At 36.6% G+C, this 22,238-nt stretch overlaps 1 protein-coding gene across 1 annotated transcript in view; it reads right to left on the reverse strand.

Annotated features, from left to right (window-relative positions):
* Positions 1 to 1,475: 1,475 nt before the first annotated feature.
* Positions 1,476 to 22,238, reverse strand: part of TMCO1 (transmembrane and coiled-coil domains 1) — a 56,971-nt gene continuing 36,208 nt past the window's right edge. Inside the window, exons 6-7 of the mRNA XM_046683649.1 lie at positions 21,408 to 21,552; positions 1,476 to 2,053 (exon numbers count right to left, since the gene is read on the reverse strand). Of these exons, the coding sequence (XP_046539605.1) occupies positions 1,955 to 2,053; positions 21,408 to 21,552 (244 nt within the window). The 3' untranslated portion in view covers positions 1,476 to 1,954. The remainder of the gene's footprint in view (positions 2,054 to 21,407; positions 21,553 to 22,238) is intronic.

The following is a 22,238-nucleotide window of genomic DNA, read 5'->3' on the forward strand; positions in this document are numbered from 1 at the left end:
AGGGGGTGGGTGGTAAGATGGACCAAATATTCTCACTTTACAAAGGTAATGGGAGAATTTTGAGTGGGTTCCTTCTCTTTTTATGCTTTATTTTAGCTATTCCATCATTTTTGTCATCATTGTTATCATGACTGTCATTCTTTAATTATTATTTTGCCTGGAATAGTCAATGACATGGAGAAAAGACCATTAGAAATCATCACCATCCATCATCAGGCATCCTTTCTGATAAAAGGACCCTTGAAATAGGGATTTCTGTTCCATCTCATCTGCTTTTATTGAGCTTTTGCTGTGTTCCCTCCCATGCGACCGCTTTGAGGAAACAAGGACAACAAATGAGACAAAGCCTCAACTTTAGAGCTCACGTGCTCTAGCTGAGGACATAAGGGAAGGTGGTGGGAGGAGAATCACCACATCCCTATGAGGAGGCTGTAATAGGACATAGCATTTGAGAGCCAGGACTATATGACTTTAGAGTGCTTGGGTTCAAATCCTGACTCTGCCACTCATTAGCTAAGCGATGTCGAACAAGTTACTTGACCTCTCTTGCCTCAGTTTCTTCGTCTTTTAAATGAGGATAAGAACAGTAGTTACCTTATGGTGTTGTCTCAAGATAATCCTTAAACTAGATAATCCATAAAATACTTAAATTTATCTATATATTTTATCAATTTCTGTGTTAACCATTGTCTCTTATATCCCACACCTTCCCCTGGTATTCTTTTTTGTCCCTGACAAAATAATAATTCAATTACCTTGGATTTTGTAGCTCTGAAAATACTGCTCCCAGTTTTCCCCCAATCTTATGGTTTAGCTGTGCATAAAATTCTAGGTTGAGGATTATTTTCCTCAGCTTTGAAGATATTATCCCAATGTCTTCTGGCCTTTATGCTGTTGAGAAGTTTTCTGTCAGTAATGGTTGTTATTTTGCAAATAATGTGTCTTTTCTCACTAGTAGAATAGACGCATCTAAGGAGACTACTGATAAATATCTATATTTATTACAAGAGTTATCACTCCATATAGGATTTCCAATTCCATGGACTAGGAGGGAAGATCATGGTACACATATCCTCTCATCCTTTACAAAAGGGGCATAGCAGGGACTGAAAGCCACTGTGACTAAAAGGAAACTCCACAAGATTAACCACATGACTCTAACCTTGCTTCCAAGGGAGAACTAAGAGTCCCTTTGCAAGAATCCAATAGATTGTCCTAGGGTATGAAGGGAACTGCTGGAAGATCCTCATTTTTATATTCCCCTGAGTTATTATTTTCCTTTTCCCTCATGCTTCCCAATTCCCATAATAGAACAACCTTGTGTTTTGACTATATGAGACAAGTATGATAAAATAGTACATTAAAAACTTTTATTTTAGCCCTTCCTGGCCAATGTTTACCCTCATGTCCAGATTACTAAAAACATGTATCTAGAAACATGGTAAAACAAAACAGATCTCTCGTTGTAGATGAAATAGCTAAAATTTTGGCCTCTTTATTGATTTTGGGTCATATATTTGGCTTGAAGAAAAACACACAACAAATAGTTCCAATTAAGAGTTACATAAACAAATTTTTCCTCCAGATCTCTAAATACTCATGGAGAACCAACTTCCACGGTACATGGCACACAGCAAACTTGAGAGTCAGTCCCACAGAAAATATTCATGTAAGCAAAGCAAGAAAGATGCTATTTGTTTCTCATTACATAAATATCAGCTGAACTTATCTAATCAAGACACTTATTTAATAAAAATTAATCTGTGACCCAAAGCACTGTCATGTTTGTTGGGTACCATCCTTATTTGAATCATACCAAAAAAGTCTAGAAATAACTCAAAATTAGAAGGTTGCCCATGTGCTAAGGCTGCCTATGGCTCTTGCTACCAAATAGTTGCCAGTCTGATTTGAATGTCTAAAAAGAATGACAAGAATTATACGGTTCTTCTTGATTTCAAGAGAACTTTCCAGAAGGTGGTGGTGGACCAAGAAATCCACCTGCCTGCTTGGTGGCTGCTCGTGAAGGGGCAAGGCCAAGAATCTTCTGGATATTCTGTGAAATAAACAGAATAAGAGTTGGGTTTTAATATGAGATATAGGGAAGAGTATTTTAGAGCAATCTCATATGAAGAAAAGCCATACAAATTAAAATGAACAAAACAGAATGATTACTACTGTGTTATTTTTTAAAAGGCCTAAAACATTACAGAGACCACAGAGCAGTAGAATCCCTCTTGCTGTCCTCTGATGGGACATTGGTCTATTAACCAAAGAAGCTAATTTTGTACAGTGGAGAATCATAATAACAAAAACATATAAAGTACATTCAGCAGCTATTTCTTGTAGCAGGGCCTTTTCTTTGAGTATGGGTCTTCTGGCTGGACTTAGTCATTACGGAACCATCTAAAGCTGAAACTGAAATATTCAGTTTCAATGTCTTCAAAGTGGTGAGAGAACTTAGGCTCTTACAAAGCAATCTGAGTCCAAAATCCTAGATTTTTAATACGTCTCCTCATCTTTTTCAATTGTCTCACATCTAATTCAATAGTTTTTTTTTTTAGAAACTTACTTTTATTAAACTAGTTTTCAGAAAACTATTTTTATAGTCAGATTTCATCAGTAACTATAAATTAAATTAAATTACATAAATACAACAACAAATAGAACTAGCATAAACATTTTAGGGATAAACACAAGCGGCTCTTGGAAGGCAATGACTCAACTGGCGGAAGCAGACAGGTGTAGGCGTACTAAAGAACAGTCATGAGGGGACAGTGTGATGTAGGGATTCATTGGCATCCTTTAAAGAGGGAAGGGAAAGGTTTATGAACGTGGAGAGGTTAAGTAAAGGTCAGTTGTTAAGATTTTGTACAGCATTTACAAGAGGGAAAACCCTTAAAGATCATCTAATTAGTCTTGCTCAATTCTTCCATTTTATATTTGAGAATTCCAATTAAAACTTGGAAAAGTATGATGGCTTGTCCGAAATTAAACAGTTAAATGGAAAGCAGAGTTAGAATTAAAACCTATGTGTTTTGATTCTTAATCTAATGGGTTGTCTTACACAGTACTTCCTACATTAAAGTTATGGTCTTCAGAACAAACTCCCCCCCCACAGTAGGAAGATGAGCATGCATGCATTCATTCATTCAATAGTTATTGAGTACCTATTGTACCTAAAGCACTATGAAAATACTCATATTCAGGCTTCTCTGAAGTATACACTCCCCCGATCCTTCATCATTAAGAATGATGAGTGTTATAGATGTGAGTGTTCATACTTCTGAGATATACTCTGTCAGAATACAACCAAATATTTAAATATGAAGATACAACTTTAAGAACTCATTTAAATTATATTTATTTACATTTATTTATTCATTCAATGAATAATATGAGCTACAATACTATAGCTCATGCCTTACATTAAAAAGAAATCTGAAAACAAGGTAAGAAGGCAAATCAATCATTAGTAGATCAGGCTACTTCTCCTTAGTAAAGCTGAAGATGTCTGTATTACTTTTATAATAAAAATAGCTCCTTTATGCTCACCTCTAAAAATCCATTGCACAAAGAAAGCAAAAAGAAGACCAAATAATATAATGTCACTGATTTCCAATTTCTTTTATATAATCAGTACATATTTACCAACCACATACAATGGTATCCAGCATTAAGCAAGGCATTATGGGAAATTGCTTTAAAGATAACATTTTAAATAATAAGACATTACAGATAGCTGCTGATAAATACATTTGTCTAGTTAACAAACACAATAACACAGTCTAGACAAAATATACAAGGGATCATTGCTCCATTATTCTGTAGAGACGGGGTCAATTAAATGAGCCCTTATCATTTTAGAGATAAAGACCCGTGTAAAAACCTCTGATGCCCTTTAAATTACAGGTTTACTGTGATTTAAAGACAACTGAAAGAAAAACAGGAAATGTTTTGAAGGGCAGACTGAAAGGGCAGACTGTTGCTAGTCTGAGTTATGAATTAAAAACAGATAAATGACTACTGAACACTAGCCACTGCTCTAGATGGGAAACAGCTCTAACAGCAACAACCACAGCAGCAACATAAATGTTAAAACGAAGGCATTTTAGTTAGCCGAGGCCGAATTTCATGGAAATTCAAGCAGCTCTATACTTTGTTCTCCTTGTCACAGGCTCCCTTTGGAAACACTAAATTAAGTTTAACAAAGTTACATCACTCAAGTATTTGTACTTTAATACAAATGCTCTGCCTTTGCTGCATGCAATCTTATCCTTTAGTGAAATTCTAAACAGTTTAAATTCCTATAGTATCACAAATAAACCTAGGTCTTATGATAGTTTTTCTTAGATAAAATTTCCCCTGCTTCTCTGTCAGTGAAGTCTTTTCCTCTAAAATACATGGAGGAACTAACTGATGGTCTCAAGATGCAAAAGACCTAGGTAAAAGCCTGGAGGTCACTATTCTGTCCACAGTAGTAATAACATCATACATTTCTATGCACTTTAAAGTTTGCAAATAGGACTAGATATCTCCTTAGTTATCCTTGCTTTTGAGATGAGAAGGTTGAGGCAGAGAGAGGTTACAAGGCAGAACGTGAACCGACATAAGTCAAAGTACAGTTTCCCTCTGTTAAACCCCCTCTCTCACAGATCTTTATCTCAGGAGTAAAAAATCTTGTAGCAGGTCTGGCTTATAAAAAGAATTACTATTATGAAGACTGTGTGTGAGTACACCATAGAAAAATACACAAGTTATATTGTTAAGTGAATAAATGTATATAAATCAAAACCCATAGAATGTACAACCCCAAGAGCGAACCCTAATGTAAATTACGGACTTTGGATGATAATGATGTGTCAAGGTAGGTCCACTGACTGTAAAAAACGTACCACTCTGGTGCAGGGTGTTGATAGTTGGGGAGGCTGTGGATATCTAGGGCATAGGGGATAGGTGGGTGATAGGAGGTAAGTGGAGGATAGGGGATATGTGGCAAAGCTCTGTACCTCCATTCAACTTTGCTGTGAACCTAAAACTGCTCTAAAAAATAAAGTAGACAAAAAGTGCTTATAAAGACTGTAAGAATATATGGAAAAATAATAGTTGTATTAATAATAGTTGTATACTCCTTTCTCATTCCCTGTCTCTAACTTTTTGAAATACTGCTAAACAGGATAATTCAAAATAAAGACAAATATTTTTGCCAGTGGTATCTCAAGTGCTAGGCATTGTTCTAAGCACTTTACATGTATGTTCTCATTTAATCCTCACAACAACTCAATGAAGCAAGTTTATTATTATTCTTATATGCAGAAAAGGAAAAGGAGATCCAACTGTCAGGCTGTAATTCAATAAATACTTGCTGAGCATCGCACCGTGTAGCAAGTACTTTTATATATATTATCTCCTTTATCGCCTTCAACAACCTCATCCATTGAACCTGACCTGACTACTTTCCAATACTCTCTTAATTCTCCTCCAATTTTCCAGTCCTAATTAATTAGCAAGATTTAGTTTATTGTGCTTCATAGATACTGTGTTTTTTTACAAAAGACCCTCCACCAGCAAAAAGACTAGGACTCACTGAAGGCTCAGGTGACGGTTAGCATTTTTTAGCAATAAATCATTTTTTAATTAAGGTGTGCACATTGTATTTTTAGACATAATGCCATTGCACACTTAATAGACTTACAGTATAGTGCAAATGTAACTTTTATATGCACTGGGAAACCAAAAAATTCATGTGACTTGCTTTAAGGCAATATTTACTTTATTGCAGTGGTCTGGAACTGAACCCACAATATCTCCAAGGTATGCCTGTGTGTATTTTGCTAAAAGACAGGAGTTTTAATATATTATAAAGATGATATGGAAGAACACAATATAAATGCAAAATATAGTAAGATGTGTAAGGTTTTGGAAAAATATAAAACACTGATTTTAAATTTCTGTTCAGTCCTGTCTAATAGGGTAAAAACTGAAGAGTGTATGTCAGAAGGGAAAAACAAAGGAAAACCATTTTCCCGTAATCATGCCTTCTATTGGCAGGAAACCCAGAAAAATACCACTACAGGATTTGCGTTCCTTCCTCTTTGTGAAGGTTAAGAACCGGTGATCAAGAAAAGGAAGTTGTTGGTTGCTAACTAGATATTTTGGGAAGACCCAGGTCACTGGTAATAAATACATTCTACTAAATTTTATTTCTTAGTCATTTAGCTGAAATAACTCAGCCATGGCAATCCTCAGTTCACTCTGTTAGTTTCTCTGGCATCTGGCAGCCAGCCCTTGCTTCCAATTGATTACAACTTCTCATCAAGTTCTCAAAACATAATCTTTACTGTATCCATAAAGCTGTGTACAAAATCCAATCGCCTCAAATGGCCCCATCCAGGAGCCCCAGAGTTTTCACATTATATCTCAACAGGCTGTTTGGCAGAATGACGTAGATATTAAATATTTACTGAAAAAAAAAAACGATAGTGCAACACTGGTGTAGCTGAAATATGACTGGATTAGCAGTCAGAAGACTTGAGTTCCAGTACAAGTAGGCAAAAGAACAACAGGCAATGTTTCACTTTGCCAAATCTCACTTTCCTTACACTTAAAAGGGGGCTGATTAGATCATTTTCAGACCTTTAAGCCAAAGAATCCTTTCTTTAAACAAAATCTCATGTAAAAACCCAATATAGAAAACAGATAAAATAGAGTTGGGGTCCTGAAGTCCCCTGCTGGCCCCTTCAAGTTTCCCCACCAAACGCCTTCAAGGGGCCACAGTGTCCTGTGGCTCTAACATTTTAGAATGTGTCTAGGTTGTAACAAATTATATTGCAGACTTCAACACATATCTCCAAAGTGGAAATCAAGGATGAGCATATCAAATCTACACCAGAGTAATGTCATTTTTTTCTGCCCTAGGTTGTCCAAAGGCCTCTTTTGTAATGAAGGTGTATTTTTGGGGGGGGGGGGGGGGGGAAATGTCAGGGGATCAAGAGACAATCTCAATATCTCTGTCTCTGTCTCAACCACCTTTCCAAAGAAAATTTCCCTAGATCTCTTGTTTAGCCCCTTATCTGACTATTAGTCAAGGAGAATGTTCTGAATTTTAGTTTAGCGTAGGAAGACAAAAAGTCTTATTTTATTTTTTAAATCTCATAATGGATCATAGGACCCATTTGGCACTGTGTGGCGTATCTAAAACTCAGAATAAAACTGTAGTCTTATGGGTTTTAAGAACCAAAGAACAAGGTTTAGGGCAATCAAAGCAGCTGAAAATTGAGGGAAAGATTCCTGGAAAAAAATAGAGAGCTAACAGAAGGGGATTTCAAAATTCTACATCTAAACTCTGCCCAAATTTCTGGCTGATTCAAACTATACTTCAAGCAGCCCAGCTAAGACTAAAATAACAAGATTTCAAGTGCTGTGCACTATAAAGGAACAGAGTTTAGAGTTGAGGCCCAAGTTAATTGCCTGCTTAGACCAAAAAAATCAATATTCTTCCAAAGAATAACAGAACCCAGAGTCTCTACAGCTTATCATTAACAATGTCCAAGATACAATCCAAAATTACTAGACATACCAAGACCAGGAAAATATGACCCTTGTTTAAGAAAACAGGCAAAAGATAGAGTCCATCCTTGAGATAATCCAAATGTTGGAAGTAGTCGACAAGGAAGGTTTTTAAAGCAGCTAAATAAGTATGTCTAAGGACATAAAAGAAAATGTGTTTATAATAAACAAACAAAGGAAATCTCAGCAGGAAAAAAAGGATAGCCCAAAAAAAAAAAAAAAAAAGAACCAAATGGTAATTCTGAAACTAAAAAATATTATATCAAAATTTAAAAATCATTGGATGGGCTTAAGCTTAACTCAGATTAGAGACAACAGAGGAGTTGGTGAACTTGATGACAGATTGACAGAAATTATCCTCTCTAAAGCACAGAGAGAAAAAGATTTTAAAAAATCGAACAGAGCCTCAGGGTCCTACTGGACAATACTGAAAAGACTAATGTATAAGTAAGTGAAATCACAAAAGAGAAAGAGAGGAAGAACGAGGAAAAAAACAAAGTTTGAAGAAATAATTGCTGAGGGCTGACCTGGTGATGTAGTGGTTAAGTTTGGGCACTCTGCTTCAGTGGCCCAGGGTTCATGGGTTTGGATCCCAGCATGAACCTACACACCACTCATCAAGCCATGCTGTGGCAGCATCCCACATAAAAAGTAGAGGAAGATGGGCACATATGTTAGCTCAGGGCCACTCTTCCTCACCAATAGAAAAAAATTGCTGGGGCCGGCTCCGTGGCCAAGTGGTTAAGTTCGTGCACTCCGCTGCGGTGGCCCAGGGTTTGGATCCTGGGCGCGGACATGGCACCACTTGTCAGGCCACATTGAGGCGGCGTCCTACATCCCACAACTAGAAGGACCTGCAACTAAGATATACAACTATGTACGGGGGGGGTTGGGGAGATAAAGCAGGAAAAAAAAAAAAAAAAGATTGGCAACAGTTGTTAGCCCAACTGCGAATCTTTGAAAAAAAAAAAGAAAAAGAAAAAAATTGCTGAAATTTCTCAGATTTAATGAAAACCGCAAAGTCTAGCAGGATAATTTTTTTTTTTTAATTCCCTAGCCACATCATAGTCAAATTGCTGAAAATGAAATTTAAAAGAGAAAATCTAAAAGAGGCTAGAGAAAAGTGACACATTATCTACAGGGATACAAAGAGATGGAGAACTTCTCATCAGAAACAACGGAGGCTAGAGATAGTGGAAAGGCATTTTAAAATGATAAAAGGATTAAAACAAACAAAAACAGCCAACCCATAATTCTGTACCCAGTGAAAATATCTTTTAAGAATAAAGACAAGTAAAGATGTTTTCAGATAAAGATTAAAGAGAGTATGTCACCAGCAGACTTGCGTGAAGAAACACACAAGAAAAGAAAAAGAAAAAGAAATCACTTAATGCTGTACTGCGCGGTACCCACCTTAAGCAGTGACATGCTTCATCTCCTGTTACATCCCATCGACAACTCTGGACCCAGTGCTCTCTATATTCACTATACACTTTCAGGCCTCTATGTTTTCAAGCCTCCAAGTTTCCTATGCCAAGAACACTCTGATAAGATTGGAAAACCCTACTCATTCTTCAAGATACAACTCAAATGCCCTCTCGTATAAATCTTAGTTTCATAGAACCCATCCCTGTAGCCATTATGCTTCCAAAGCATGTTTTTTTTTCCTCCTATAGCATTTTGTACATGCACACAGATACACACAAAGAGAATCAATCATATTCTACCGATTCTTACGGGTTTGTCTTTCCAAGTAGACTGTGCGTTCCACAACGGCAGAGATCATCACTTTTACCCTTATATTCTCAGCATCAGAGATGAATTCTGGGCATACTAAAAGGATTTGAATCAATCTTCAGCAATGACAGGGATTATTCTAACTAAAGTCTTGAATTTATGCACTGAAACAATTCACAAAGGGAACAGATTAAGATGATGCCTCAATAATCTGTTCTTCTCAATTAGTAGTTAGCTGTCATTTTCTGAACCACAAGCACTCTCTTAACTGATCTGAAATTAAATACTACAATACCTTGCTTGTGGATACCCTGATTGTAGATGAGCTATACTGACATTAATGAATTAGGTTCTAAACCTTAAATAAAGTGACATAAATTAATGATGAGGCGCAGGAGATGGCAGGCATCTAATTCTTTTATCATTCTGATGACTTTAAGATATACTGACATGACATAATTAGAAGCTATTTTGATACATATACAAGGCATATCAAAATACTTTGCCCTCAGAAAGCTGAAAGTGTGAGAGAAAATAAAATTTACCTATTTTTATCACTGTCCTGAGCACATATACCTGTTGAAGGAGACAATGACAAATTCTCACTGATACTTTTTCAGACTTTGGTCATACATACATGAAGTTATATATTAAGATGTAGGTGATGAAAGAAAAAAAGATAAGAAACTCTGTCTTCCACTTTTCCTCAGAATCACTAATCGATTTGCTGTCAAAGAAAGGAAAATTCTGTTCATAGCTTTTACACGCATATAAATTTCTAAGAATAGACCATTTTTCACTTAGCTTTAGAGCACTTTATATAGAGGAGACTATCATTTACTCAATCTACCGACTCATAATAATAAGAAGAAAAAAAAGAAAAAAACCTTAATTTTAGGAGTTAAAGAAATTTCCTTTTATTCTTGAATTCCATCACTACTGGACTAGCTTAATGCCTCCAATGGAAGCTGGCAGATCTGCCATTTCCGTTGCTACAAATTCATACAAAGGAAACAGTTGTGATGTGAAGGTCAAGGCAGCTAATCATTTATCACTAAACATTAAGGAAGTAAACAAAAGGAGAAAGATAAAAATAAGAAAAGGTAATTAGATTTATTTTCAGTTGATATGACATATCATCATGTGCTAATCTGTAAAAAGAAACTTTGTTCTATCTTGGGTTGGGAAACGAATATTAATTTTAAAAAATACTCCAAAGAGGCAGGGTTAACAGATTTTTTAAAAAGTGTCACCTGAAGAACAACTGCTAACATTCTATATTATTGTCATCTGATTATCATAAGATGGTGAGGTTGTACACTAAACCCCATTTCACCTTTGTGAAAACTGAGACTCAGAGGTTATATGATTTTCCCAAGGACACTAATCCAGTAAGTGGCAACAAGATTCAAACGTCAATGTTTTACCTCCTAATACTATATTTGCTCAATCTTACTATGCCTTCCTTCTCTATCCCCAACATTTAAAGTTTCTGAAGGAGGAATGTCTTCAAATCTATAATATGATCAGTATAGTACTATTTCTGCTTTTCCTTGAAAGCTCTTAGTCAACAGTGAATCAAATAATCAATAACATCCTAGAATGGAAAAAAAATGTGTAATAGTTGAAAACCAGACTCACAAATACTTATGTGAATTAGTAATATGTCATAAAACTGCCTTAGTTTACATTTAATTCTTGTTTGATATGCTTCTACTCTGAATGATCAGTACAATAGAAATAATTTTAAATGCACTTCTACACCTTCATATTTGATAACGAGTTTTTTTAAAGTGAAGCTAAAGGTGGGAAATTTTAACCTTTTTATTTCAAAAGAAACAAGTTTCATGAGGGCAAGGACCATTAGATGTCAGTTTTGTTTAGAACTGTATATAAACCCACAGCACAGAGCCTGATACATATACTTGCTCAATTTTGTTGAATGAAGAAATGAATGAACAAATGAGTCTATCAAGGAATTATTAATAATGTGATAATCAGTTCTCTTAAGGATGGGGAAACAAATGGCTGGAACAGATACCCTTAACTCAATCTAATATTAAATCTCCATCATAATAAGGGGGTTATCATTGTCATGAAAGGACTAGAGCTAGTTGGTTTAATTACACCATCACTCACATTTAGTAAAAGAAATGGATTATGGTAAATACTATAGAAATGTTTTTATTAACACTCACATATGTACATGTAGTCATAATCTTTCACAAATAAAAGACTGTAAAAACATAAACTCAGGAAACCAGGTGGTAAAATACCTAACCACTGCAGCAATTCACTGGTGAGACTTTAAAGACATCAATAACAGAAATGTTTCTCTTTCTCCTAGACGCTATATTCTGGTTTACTATATGAAGACTTCCCCAATAAAACAAACAAGGCCACCCTCATTGCTAGAGGTAAACTGCATAAAATGTACATTCCTTTTATACATCTAGTGTAAACAGTAACCCCCCAGTGAATGAAATAATGATTTTTAGTCACTGAAACAAAAATATAAGAAATTACTTGGATCCTTTAAAAAATGATCTCAAGCTGGTAGTGAATTGAAGCCTCAAGGTTAACAGTATTGGGTAAAGCGGTGCAGTTGTTGTGGAAAATGGTATGGTGATTCCTCAAAAAATTAAGCACAGAATTACCATATGATCCAGCAATTCTACTTCTGGGTATACAATCCAAAAAAGTGAAAACAGGAACTCGAACAGATATTTATACACTCATGTTCACAGCAGCATTATTCACAATAGCCAAAACGTGAAGGCAACCCAAGTGTCCATCAATGGATGAATGTATAAAAGAATGTGGCATATACATATGTTGAAATATTATTCGGTCTTAAAAAAGGAAGGAAATTCAGACACATGCTACAACCTGGATGAACCTTGAAGACATTATGCTAAGTAAAACGGGTCAGTCACAGAAGAACAAATATTATATGATTCTTCTTATATGAGGTCAAATTCACAAACATGAATAGTCAAATTCATAGATACAGAAAGTAGAATGGTTGTCAGGGACTAAGGGGAGGGGAAAATAGAGAGTTAGTATTTAATGGGTACAGATGTTCAGTTTGGGAATATAAAAAAGTTCTAGAGATGGACAGTGGTGATAGATGCACAACAATGTGAATGTACTTAATGTCGCAGAACTGTACTGTTAAAAATAGTTAAAATAGTAAATTCTATGTTATGTCTATTTTACTATAATAATAATTAAAAAAAAGATTAACAGCACTGGAATTACTGAATATAGGAAACCAGAAAGTAGCCTTTGGATATAAGAGAGGATTGACTTGAGAGCACCTCAGGAGAATTCCTGCTACAATGGGCAGTCACACTGACAAGTTTAAACCTTTGAGACTGTCTAGGTACAACATATATGTTTTGACCCACTCCTCCATATTCTTTTACGCTAGGGCTTCAGATCACACTGCTTAGCCCATACTACAACACCAGCACATGCCAAAACACCTGATTATCTAAACAAGGCGTAAAGAAAGGAGAAGTCGCACCCTATGAAACCTTTGTCACTGGGATCTGAACAGACTTGCAAATTTCAAAGATGAATTTAGGTAGGCACTCCAGAGAAAATAGTAATACTAGGTTTCTGACAGGGTTTCATCATATTCAAACACACACCAGACTCAAGAATAATCATTCAGCTCACTGCATTCTTTCAACTCTCTCGAAAGAATGGCTTCTTAGTCTTTGAAAATAGTGGTAGGCAACCTGTGATCTCAAATGAATCCATGTTTTCTCTGAAAAAATGACATAATAGTTGGCAAAGTACAGGAAGGCAAAAAATGAGTAAATAAGGTACACAGTAATAAACTCCAAGTGAACTGACCTGTGATTAAAATATAAAGAATGAAACCACAAAAGTACTAGAAGAAAGCAAGGATGAATCTCTTCATAATTTAGGAGTGGAGAAGATACTTCTCATCATAATTCAAAATCCAAAAACCATAAAAGGCTGCTAAATTTGAGGGGAAAAGAATCCCCAGTAAATAAATAAAATTTTGCACAGCAAAAACCATTGTAAGTAAATCTGAAACACAAATGACAAGTTGGAAAAATTATTTGAAACTTATAGCCCACAAAGAGGGCTAATCTCCCTACATAAGGGCTAAAAAATAAGAAAAAGACTAACAACCCAATAGAAAAATAGGCAAAAGTGTACACAATCTCTCATTTACCAACAAAAGAAAAAGATATATAAATAGCTCTTAGACAAATAGAGATGCCCAATCTAAATGCAAATCAAAATCTTACTTATCAGATTGATAAACATTCAAAAGACTGACAATTTCTACTGGTGAGGCTGGGAGAAACATGCACTTTCATACATTGCTCTTAGGAGCAAAAAATGGTATAACCCTGGAGTGAAGTCAGCATCACAGTGGAGTGAGCTCTTCCCTTAGACTCTCCTCCCTAAGATACAACATAAAAGATGCTCATAAACCAACAGAGGACATTCACACAACACAAGAGACGTCTGAGAGATCCACACAGCGGAGGGTGTGGAGGTGCTGGACCCCTCAGGAGGCAGGGAAGGAGGTAAGGGTATCTCCCCTCCCTCCCCAAATGGCAGTGATCCAGGGCATGGGACCACATGCAGCTCTGAGCAGCCCTCTGCAGGGATGCCTTCACTCTCAGAGTTGCCTCCCAGTCCATGGCAAAGCTCTACACCAAGGAGGCTAAGAAATCATGGGAGAGTATTCACCAAGCCAAACAGCCCAGGAGGGCAGACAGTGAGGGCAGAGTAGGAGCACCCGTGGGATTGTACACACGAAAGAAAGAACCCCCCCCATCACCACGTGGTGCACCAGCTCAGTTGGTCAGACACAGCAAAGGACCCCTGACAGAGTGCCTGTGCATACGTGTGTAAAGCAGTGGCTGCCAACAGGCAAAAGGAGATGGGCCCTGTCAACACTGCTTCCCAAGAACAGGCACAGCTGCCAGTGATTGTGGTGGGCTCAGAATACACAGCTCCTGACCCACTGCCAGTGGCAGCAGATGGAATCTGCAAGCAGATACTACCACTGCACGATGGCACAATTCCACCCAATCAAATAGTATGAAGAGGTATATTAACACTCCAGATCAGAAGGAAAATGACAAGCACTCAGATATCAATCCTGAAGTCATACAATTTTACAATATAAATGACAGAGAATTCAAAATAGCTTTCATAAAACGTTACAAAAAACTCAGAAAGACAGTTCAATGAAATCAGGCATAAAATTAATGAACAGAGCATATTCTTCACAAAAGAGCTTGAAACTACAAAAAAATCAGAAATGTTGGAGATTAAAAACACAATGAATGAGGTGAAGAAAAATCTGGAGTCCTTAAATAGAGCTGATTTATGGAGGATAGAATCCGCAATTTAGATGACAGAAATATAGAAATGCTTCAGGTGGAGGAGGAAAGAGAAGACTAAAAAGAAATGAAGAAATTCTCCTAGAAATATCCTATTCAATTAGGAAATGCAACATAAGGATTATAGGTATTGCAAGAGGGAGGAGAGAAGGGGAAAGGAGCAAAGAGCTTGTTCAAAGAAATAATAGATGAGAACTGCTAAAAGAACTCATTACTACGTCAATGTAAAATAAAACCTTCTCCGAGGCATATATTAGTAAAACTGGCAAAAGTCAATGAGAAAGAAAAGATATTAAGGGCAGCAAGGCAGAAGAAAATAACCTACAAAGGAACTCCTATTGGGCTGTCAGCAGATTTCTCAGCAGAGAGTTTACAGGCTAGAAGAGTGTGGAATGATAGATTTAAAATTCTAGGGTCTGGCCCCGTAGCCAAGTGGTTAAGTTCACACTCTCCGCTGCAGGCGGCCCAGTGTTTCATTGGTTCGAATCCTGGGTGCAGACATGGCACTGCTCATCAAACCTCACTGAGGCAGCGTCCCACATGCCACAACTAGAAGTACCCACAACGAAGAATATACAACTATGTACTGGGGGGCTTTAGGGAGAAAAAGGAAAAAAATACAATCTTTAAAAATAAAAAATAAATAAAATTCTAAAAGATAAACACTTTCAGCCAAGAATACTCTATCCAGCAAAAATATCCTTCAGATATGATGGAGAAATAAAAACTTTCCCAGATAAACAAAAGCTGAGGGAGTTCATTGACACAAAACACCTCCCACAGGAAATGATCAAGGTCCTTATACCTGAAAAAAAAGAAAGCGTTTACAAAGCCTTGAGCAAGGAGATAAATAGGCAGACAAAATCAGAAAACTGCAGTTCTCTATCAGAACAGGTTAGCAAACACATACTTATGACATTAAAGATAAAAGGAAGAAAAACATCAAAAATAACTATAATCACTTCATTTTAACAACAAACTCACAACACAAAATGGAATAAGTTGTAACAACAACTCAGACGGAGAAGAGGAAAGGGATGGAACCTGCCAACTAAGGAAATGAGTTCATCAGAAAATAGACTACCTCATCTATGAGATCTTTTATACAAACCTCATGATAACGACTAAACAAAAAACTGGAACAGAGACACAAATGTTAAACAATGAGAAAACCATCATAGAGAACCACCAAACTGAATTGGCAGTTGGGGAAACACACAGGATGAGAAAGAAGGGAAATACAGAACAACTGGAAAACAAGTGATAAAATGGCAGTAGTAAACCCTCATATATCAATAATCACTCTAAATGTAAATGGATTGTTCAATCAAAAGACACAGAATGGCTGGATGAATTAAAAAACAAGACCCAAAAATATGCCACCTCCACGAAACATATCTCAGCTCTAAAGACAAACACAGGCTCAGAGTGAAGGGATGGAAGATGATACTCCAAGCTAATGGCAAACAAAAGAAAGTAGGCGTTGCCATACTTATATCACAAAAAGTAGACTTCAAGACAAAAAAAGCAAAGAGAGACAAAGAGGGGCAGTATATAATGACAAAGGGGACACTCCACCAACGGGACATAACTCTTATAAACATATATGCACCTAACACAGGAGCACCAAAGTACACAAAGCAACTATTAATAGGCCTAAAAGGAGATATTAACAGCAACATAATAACAGTAGGAGATCTCAACACCCCATTTACATGAACGGATAGATCATCCAGAGGAAAGTCAACAAGGAAATAGTGAAATTAAGAGAAAAGCTAGACCAGATAGATGTAATAGATATATATAGAATACTCCATGCAAAAACAGTAAAACACACCTTCTTCTCACATGCACATGGAACATTCTCAAAGACAGACCATATGTTGGGAAATAACACAAGCCTCAATAAATTTACAAAGACTGAAATCACCTCAAGGATCTTTTCCAACCATAATGCTATGGAACTAGAAATTAACTACAAGAGGGGCTGGCCCAGTGGTGCAGCAGTTAAGTTCGCACGTTCTGCTTTGGTGGCCTGGGGTTGGCAGGTTTGGATCCCAGGTGCGTACCTACCCCTTGCTTATCAAGCCATGCCATGGCAGGCATCCCACATATAAAGTAGAGGAAGATGGGCATGCATGTTAGCTCAGGGCTGATCTTCCTCAGCAAAAAAAGGAGGATTGGCAGCAGATGTTAGCTCAGGGCTGATCTTCCTCAAAACAAAACAAAACAAAACAAAACAAAACAAAAGAAACAAAGAAATTAACTACAAGAAGAAAGCTAGGAAAGTGACAAATATGTGAAGACTAAACAACATGCTCCTGAACAACCAATGGACCACTGAAGAAATTAAAAAAGAAATCTGACTAAAAAAGAAAGACAAATGAAGATGAAAACACACCGTATCAACTCATATGGGATGCAGCAAAAGTGGTCCTGAGAGGGAAATTCATAACAATACAGGCTCACCTTAACAAATGAGAAAAATCTCAAATAAGCAATCTCAAACTACACCAAACAGAAATAGAAAGAGAAGAACAAACAAAGCCCAAAGTCAGCAGAAGGAGGGAAATAATAAAAATTAGAACAGAAATAAATGAAATTGAAAGAAAAAGAAAAGACAGTAGAAAGGACCAATGAAACTAAGAGCTGGTTCTTCTAGAAGATAAACAAAATTGACAAACCCTTAGCCAGACTCACTGAGAAAAAAAGAAAAGACTCAAATAAATAAAATGAGAAATGAAAGAGGAGAAATTACAATGGATACCAAAGAAATACAAAGGATTATAAGAGAACACTATGAAAAACTATATGCCAAGAAATTGGACAATCTAGAAGAAAAGAAATGGACAAATTCTTAGACTCATACAACCTCCCACAACTAAATCAAGAAGAAATAGAGAATCTGAATAGACCAATCACAAGCAAGGAGATTGAAAACAGTAATCAAAAACCAACCAAAAAATAAAAGTCCAGGACCAGACGGCTTCTCTGGAGAATTCTGCCAAACACTCAAAGATTTAATACCCATTCTTCTCAACCTATTCCAAAAAATTGAAGAAGACAGAACACTTTCTAACACATTCTATGAGGCCAACATCACTGATTCCAAGGCTAGACAAGGACAACACAAAGAAGGAAAATTACAGGCCAATATCGCTGTTGAACATAGTGACATATTTGTTGTTCAACAAAATACTGGAACTGAATACAGCAATACATTAAAAGGATTATACACCATGAGAAAGTGGGACTTATACCAGGGATGCAGGGATGGTTCAAGATCTGCAAATCTATCAATGTGATACACCACATTAACAAAATGAGGAACAAAAACCACATGATCATCTCAAAAGATGCAGAGAAAGCATATGACAAGATCCTACATCCATTTATGATAAAAACTCTGAATAAAATGGGCATAGAAGGAAGGTACATCAACATAATAAAGGCCATATATGACAAACCCACTGCCAACATCATACCCAATGGAAAAAAACTGAAAGCCATCCATCTGAGAACTGGAACAAGACAAAGGTGCCCACTCTCACCACTCTTACTCAACATAGTCCTGGAAGTTTTGGCCAGAGCAATTAGGCAAGAAAAAGAAATGAAAGGTATCCAAATTGGCAATGAAGAAATGAAGCTCTCATTATTTGCAGATGACATGATTTTATATACAGAAAACCCTAGAGAATCCATCAGAAAACTATTAGAAATAATCAACAACTACAGCAAAGTTGCAGGGTACAAAATCAACTTACGAAACTCAGTTGCATTTCTATACTCTAATAACAAACTAACAAAAAGAGAACTCAAGAATACAATCCAGGGGTCCGGCCTGGTGGCACAGCGGTTAAGTGTACACGTTCTGCTTCGGCAGCCCGGGGTTTGCTAGTTCAGATCCCAGGAGCAGACATGGCACCACCTGGCACACCATGCTGTGGTAGGCAGCCCACATATAAAGTAGAGGAAGATGGGCATGGATGTTAGCTCAGGGCCAGTCTTCCTCAGCAAAAAGAGGAGGATTGGCGGCAGTTGTTAGCTCAGGGCTAGTCTTCCTCAAAAAAAAAAAAAAAAAAAGAATACAATCCAACTTACAATCTCAACACAAAGAATAAAATATCTAGGAATAAACCTAAGTAAGGAGGTGAAAGACCTATACAATGAAAACTATAAGACATTGTTGAAAGAAATTGATGATGACATAAAGAAATGGAATGATATTCCATGCACATGGATTGGAAGAATAAACATAGTTAAAATGTCCAAACTACCTAAACCAACCCACAGATTCAATGCAATCCCAATCAGAATCCCAATGACATTCTTCATGGGAATAGAACAAAGAATCCTAAAATTCATGTGGGGCCAAAAAAGACCCCAAATAGCTAAAGCAATCCTGAGAAAAAAGAACAAAGCTGGAGGCATCACAATCCCTGACTTCAAAATATACTGCAAAGCTATAGTAATCAAAACAGCATGCTACTGGTACAAAAACAGACATACAGATCAATCGAACAGAATTGAAAGCCCAGAAATAAAACCACACATCTACAGACAGCTAATCTTCAACAAAGGAGCTAAGAACATACAATGCAGAAAGGAAAAACCTCTTTAATAAATGGTGTTGGGAAAACCGGACAGCCACATGCAAAAGAATGAAAGTAGACCATTATCTTTTGCCATACACAAAGATGAACTCAAAACGGATTAAAGACTTGAAGCTAAGACACGAAACTGCAAAACTCCTAGAAGAAAATATAGGCAAGCTACTCTTTGACATCAGTCTTAGAAGGATCTTTTTGAATATTAAGTCTAGCTGGGCAAGTGAAACAAAAGGAAAAAATAAACAAATGGGACTTGAGCAGAGTAAAGAGATTCTGCAATGTGAACAAAACCAGCAACAGAATATTAAGACAACCCACTAACTTGGAGAAAAGATTTCCAAATCATATATCCAACAAGGGGTTAGTCTCCAAAATATATAAAGAACTCATACAACTTAACAAGAAAAAGCAAACAACCTGATCACAAAGTGGGCAGAAGATATGAATGGACATTTTTCCAAAGAAAATATACAGATGGCCAATAGGCACATGAAAACATGCTTGACATCACTAATCATTAGGGAAATGAAAATCAAAACTGTAATGAGATATCACCTTATACCTGTTAGAATGGCTATACCTACCAAGACGAAAAACAATAAATGTTGGAGAGGTTGTGGAGGAAAGGGAACCCTCATACACCGCTGGTGGGAATGCAAACTGGTACAGCCACTATGGAAAACAGTATGGATATTTCTCAAAAAATTAAAAATAGAAATACCATACGACCCAGCTATCCCACTACTGGGTATTTATTCAAAGAACTTGAAATTAACAATTCAAAAAAGACTTATGCACCCCTATGTTCATTGCAGCATTATTCACAACAGCCAAGATGTGGAAGCAACCCAAGTGCCCACCGACTGATGAACGGATAAAGAAGAGATGGTTTATATATACAATGGAATACTACTCAGACATAAAAAAAGACAAAACTGTCCCATTCACAACAACACGGATGGATCTTGAGGGTATTAGGTTAAGTGAAATATGCCAGACAGAGAAAGACAAACACTATATGATTTCACTCATATGTGGAAGATAAAAAAAACACATGGACAAAGACAACAGATTAGTGGTTACCAGAGGGGAAAGGAGCTGGCGGTAGGCATAAGGGGTCAAGGGGCATATATATATGGTGACTGACCAATAATAATGTACAACTGAAACTTAATGTTATAAACTATTATGACTTCAATAAAAAAATGATATAACCCCAATTTGCCAAGTTTATAAGTTTATATTTCAGTCTATCATCTACCACTTGTGTAACATATAGCTTTCAGGTGCATAGTATATACTAATACAAAGGTACTTTAAAGTATACAAAGACAAGCCCGGTGGAGCAGTGGTTAAGTTCCCACGTGCCACTTTGGTGGTCCAGGGTTCACCGGTTCGGATCCCAGGTGCAGACATGGCACCGCTTGGCAAGCCATGCTGTGATAGGCATCCTACATATAAAGTAGAGGAAGATAGGCACGGATGTTAGCTCAGGGCCAGTCTTCCTCAGCAAAGAGAGGAGGATTGGCAACAGATGTTAGCTCAGGGCTAATCTTCCTCTAAAAAAAAAAAGATAAGGCTGGCTTTATGGCATACTGGTTAAGTTTACAACCCTTAGCTCTCACTCTTTTTTACTGTGAATGTCTGATTATCATGTTGGTCAAATGTAAATCCTATAACCCAGATTTTATCTCAGTTGTGAATAACTTAAAATCACCAAATTATTACGCCTATTTGTTTTCCTTAAGTGCCACAAAGGCACAGATGTGTAATAAAGAAGAAATGATACTTGGAAAATCAAACTCACTCTTTACTTTAGTACCTTTAGATAGCTGTAATGAAAAAGGAACCTGAGAGCTCTAAGAATGGGATGTGGAAACCATGTTTGGTTTTATGGCTATTTCCATCCCCAAGGATTAGTAATCTAGATCTTTACACATTTGAAACAGCTTTAGATGATATAAGGGAATTCTAAAACAACCAACTGAAAGATCTCAGTAGCAACAGCAGACACAGTATTACAGAAGTCAATGCTAATTTAGGGTATGAGAGTAAGGAAGGACATACATATTCAATAGCAGATGTGGTCACTCACCTGTCGAATCGACATGGTGCAGAGAATATACAGGAAGATGAAGGAACAGTCTGTGGTGTCATCCCCCAACAGATTTCGATGAGACAGCCCTTGGATGTAGGAAAGGGGGGTGAAAGGAAGCTTTGCCACCACTCTACCATCAAATCTACAAAGGAAAAAACAAAGAATTGTTATTTTTGGAAGATTGACAAGCTACTTAGTTCCCGAGATGAATCTGGGACAGAAATAGAACATTAAGTCCCTTGATCTCTAAAAAACAAAGAAAGGGTGATATTCTAAAAAGAGACCTGAAGTACAAGGATGTACGGAAAGGCCTAGATTTTTCCCATCAATCTTTTTCTAAACAGGTGATTTTTAATTTTTTCAGTATCAGGACCCCTTAACACTCTGAAAAATTACTGAGGAACCCAGTAAGGTTTTATTTAGAGGTCATATCTATCAATATTTACTGTTTTATAAACTAAAACTGAGAAATGTTAAAATATTTGTTAAATCATTTAAAAGGTAAAATCATAAAAAGGTAAATAATCATTATAGTTAACATAAATATTTTATGAAAAATAAGTATATTTTCTAAAACAAAAAAGAAATTAGTGAGAAGAAAGGCTTTTTTTTTCTTTTAAATCTCTTTAATGTTTTATTTAACAGAATACTGCTGGATTCCCATAGCTCCTTCAGCATTCAAGCTGTTGCAATATTACACATCATGGAGCCTCTGGAAAATTCCACTGTTCATTCATGAGAGAATGAGAGTGAAAAAGGCAAATGATGTCCTAGAACTATTACGACAATAATTTTGACCTCAAGGACCTCCTCAGAGTCTCAGAGAGC

The sequence above is a fragment of the Equus quagga genome, chromosome 13, assembly GCF_021613505.1.
Source record: "Equus quagga isolate Etosha38 chromosome 13, UCLA_HA_Equagga_1.0, whole genome shotgun sequence".
Taxonomy (NCBI): domain Eukaryota; kingdom Metazoa; phylum Chordata; class Mammalia; order Perissodactyla; family Equidae; genus Equus; species Equus quagga.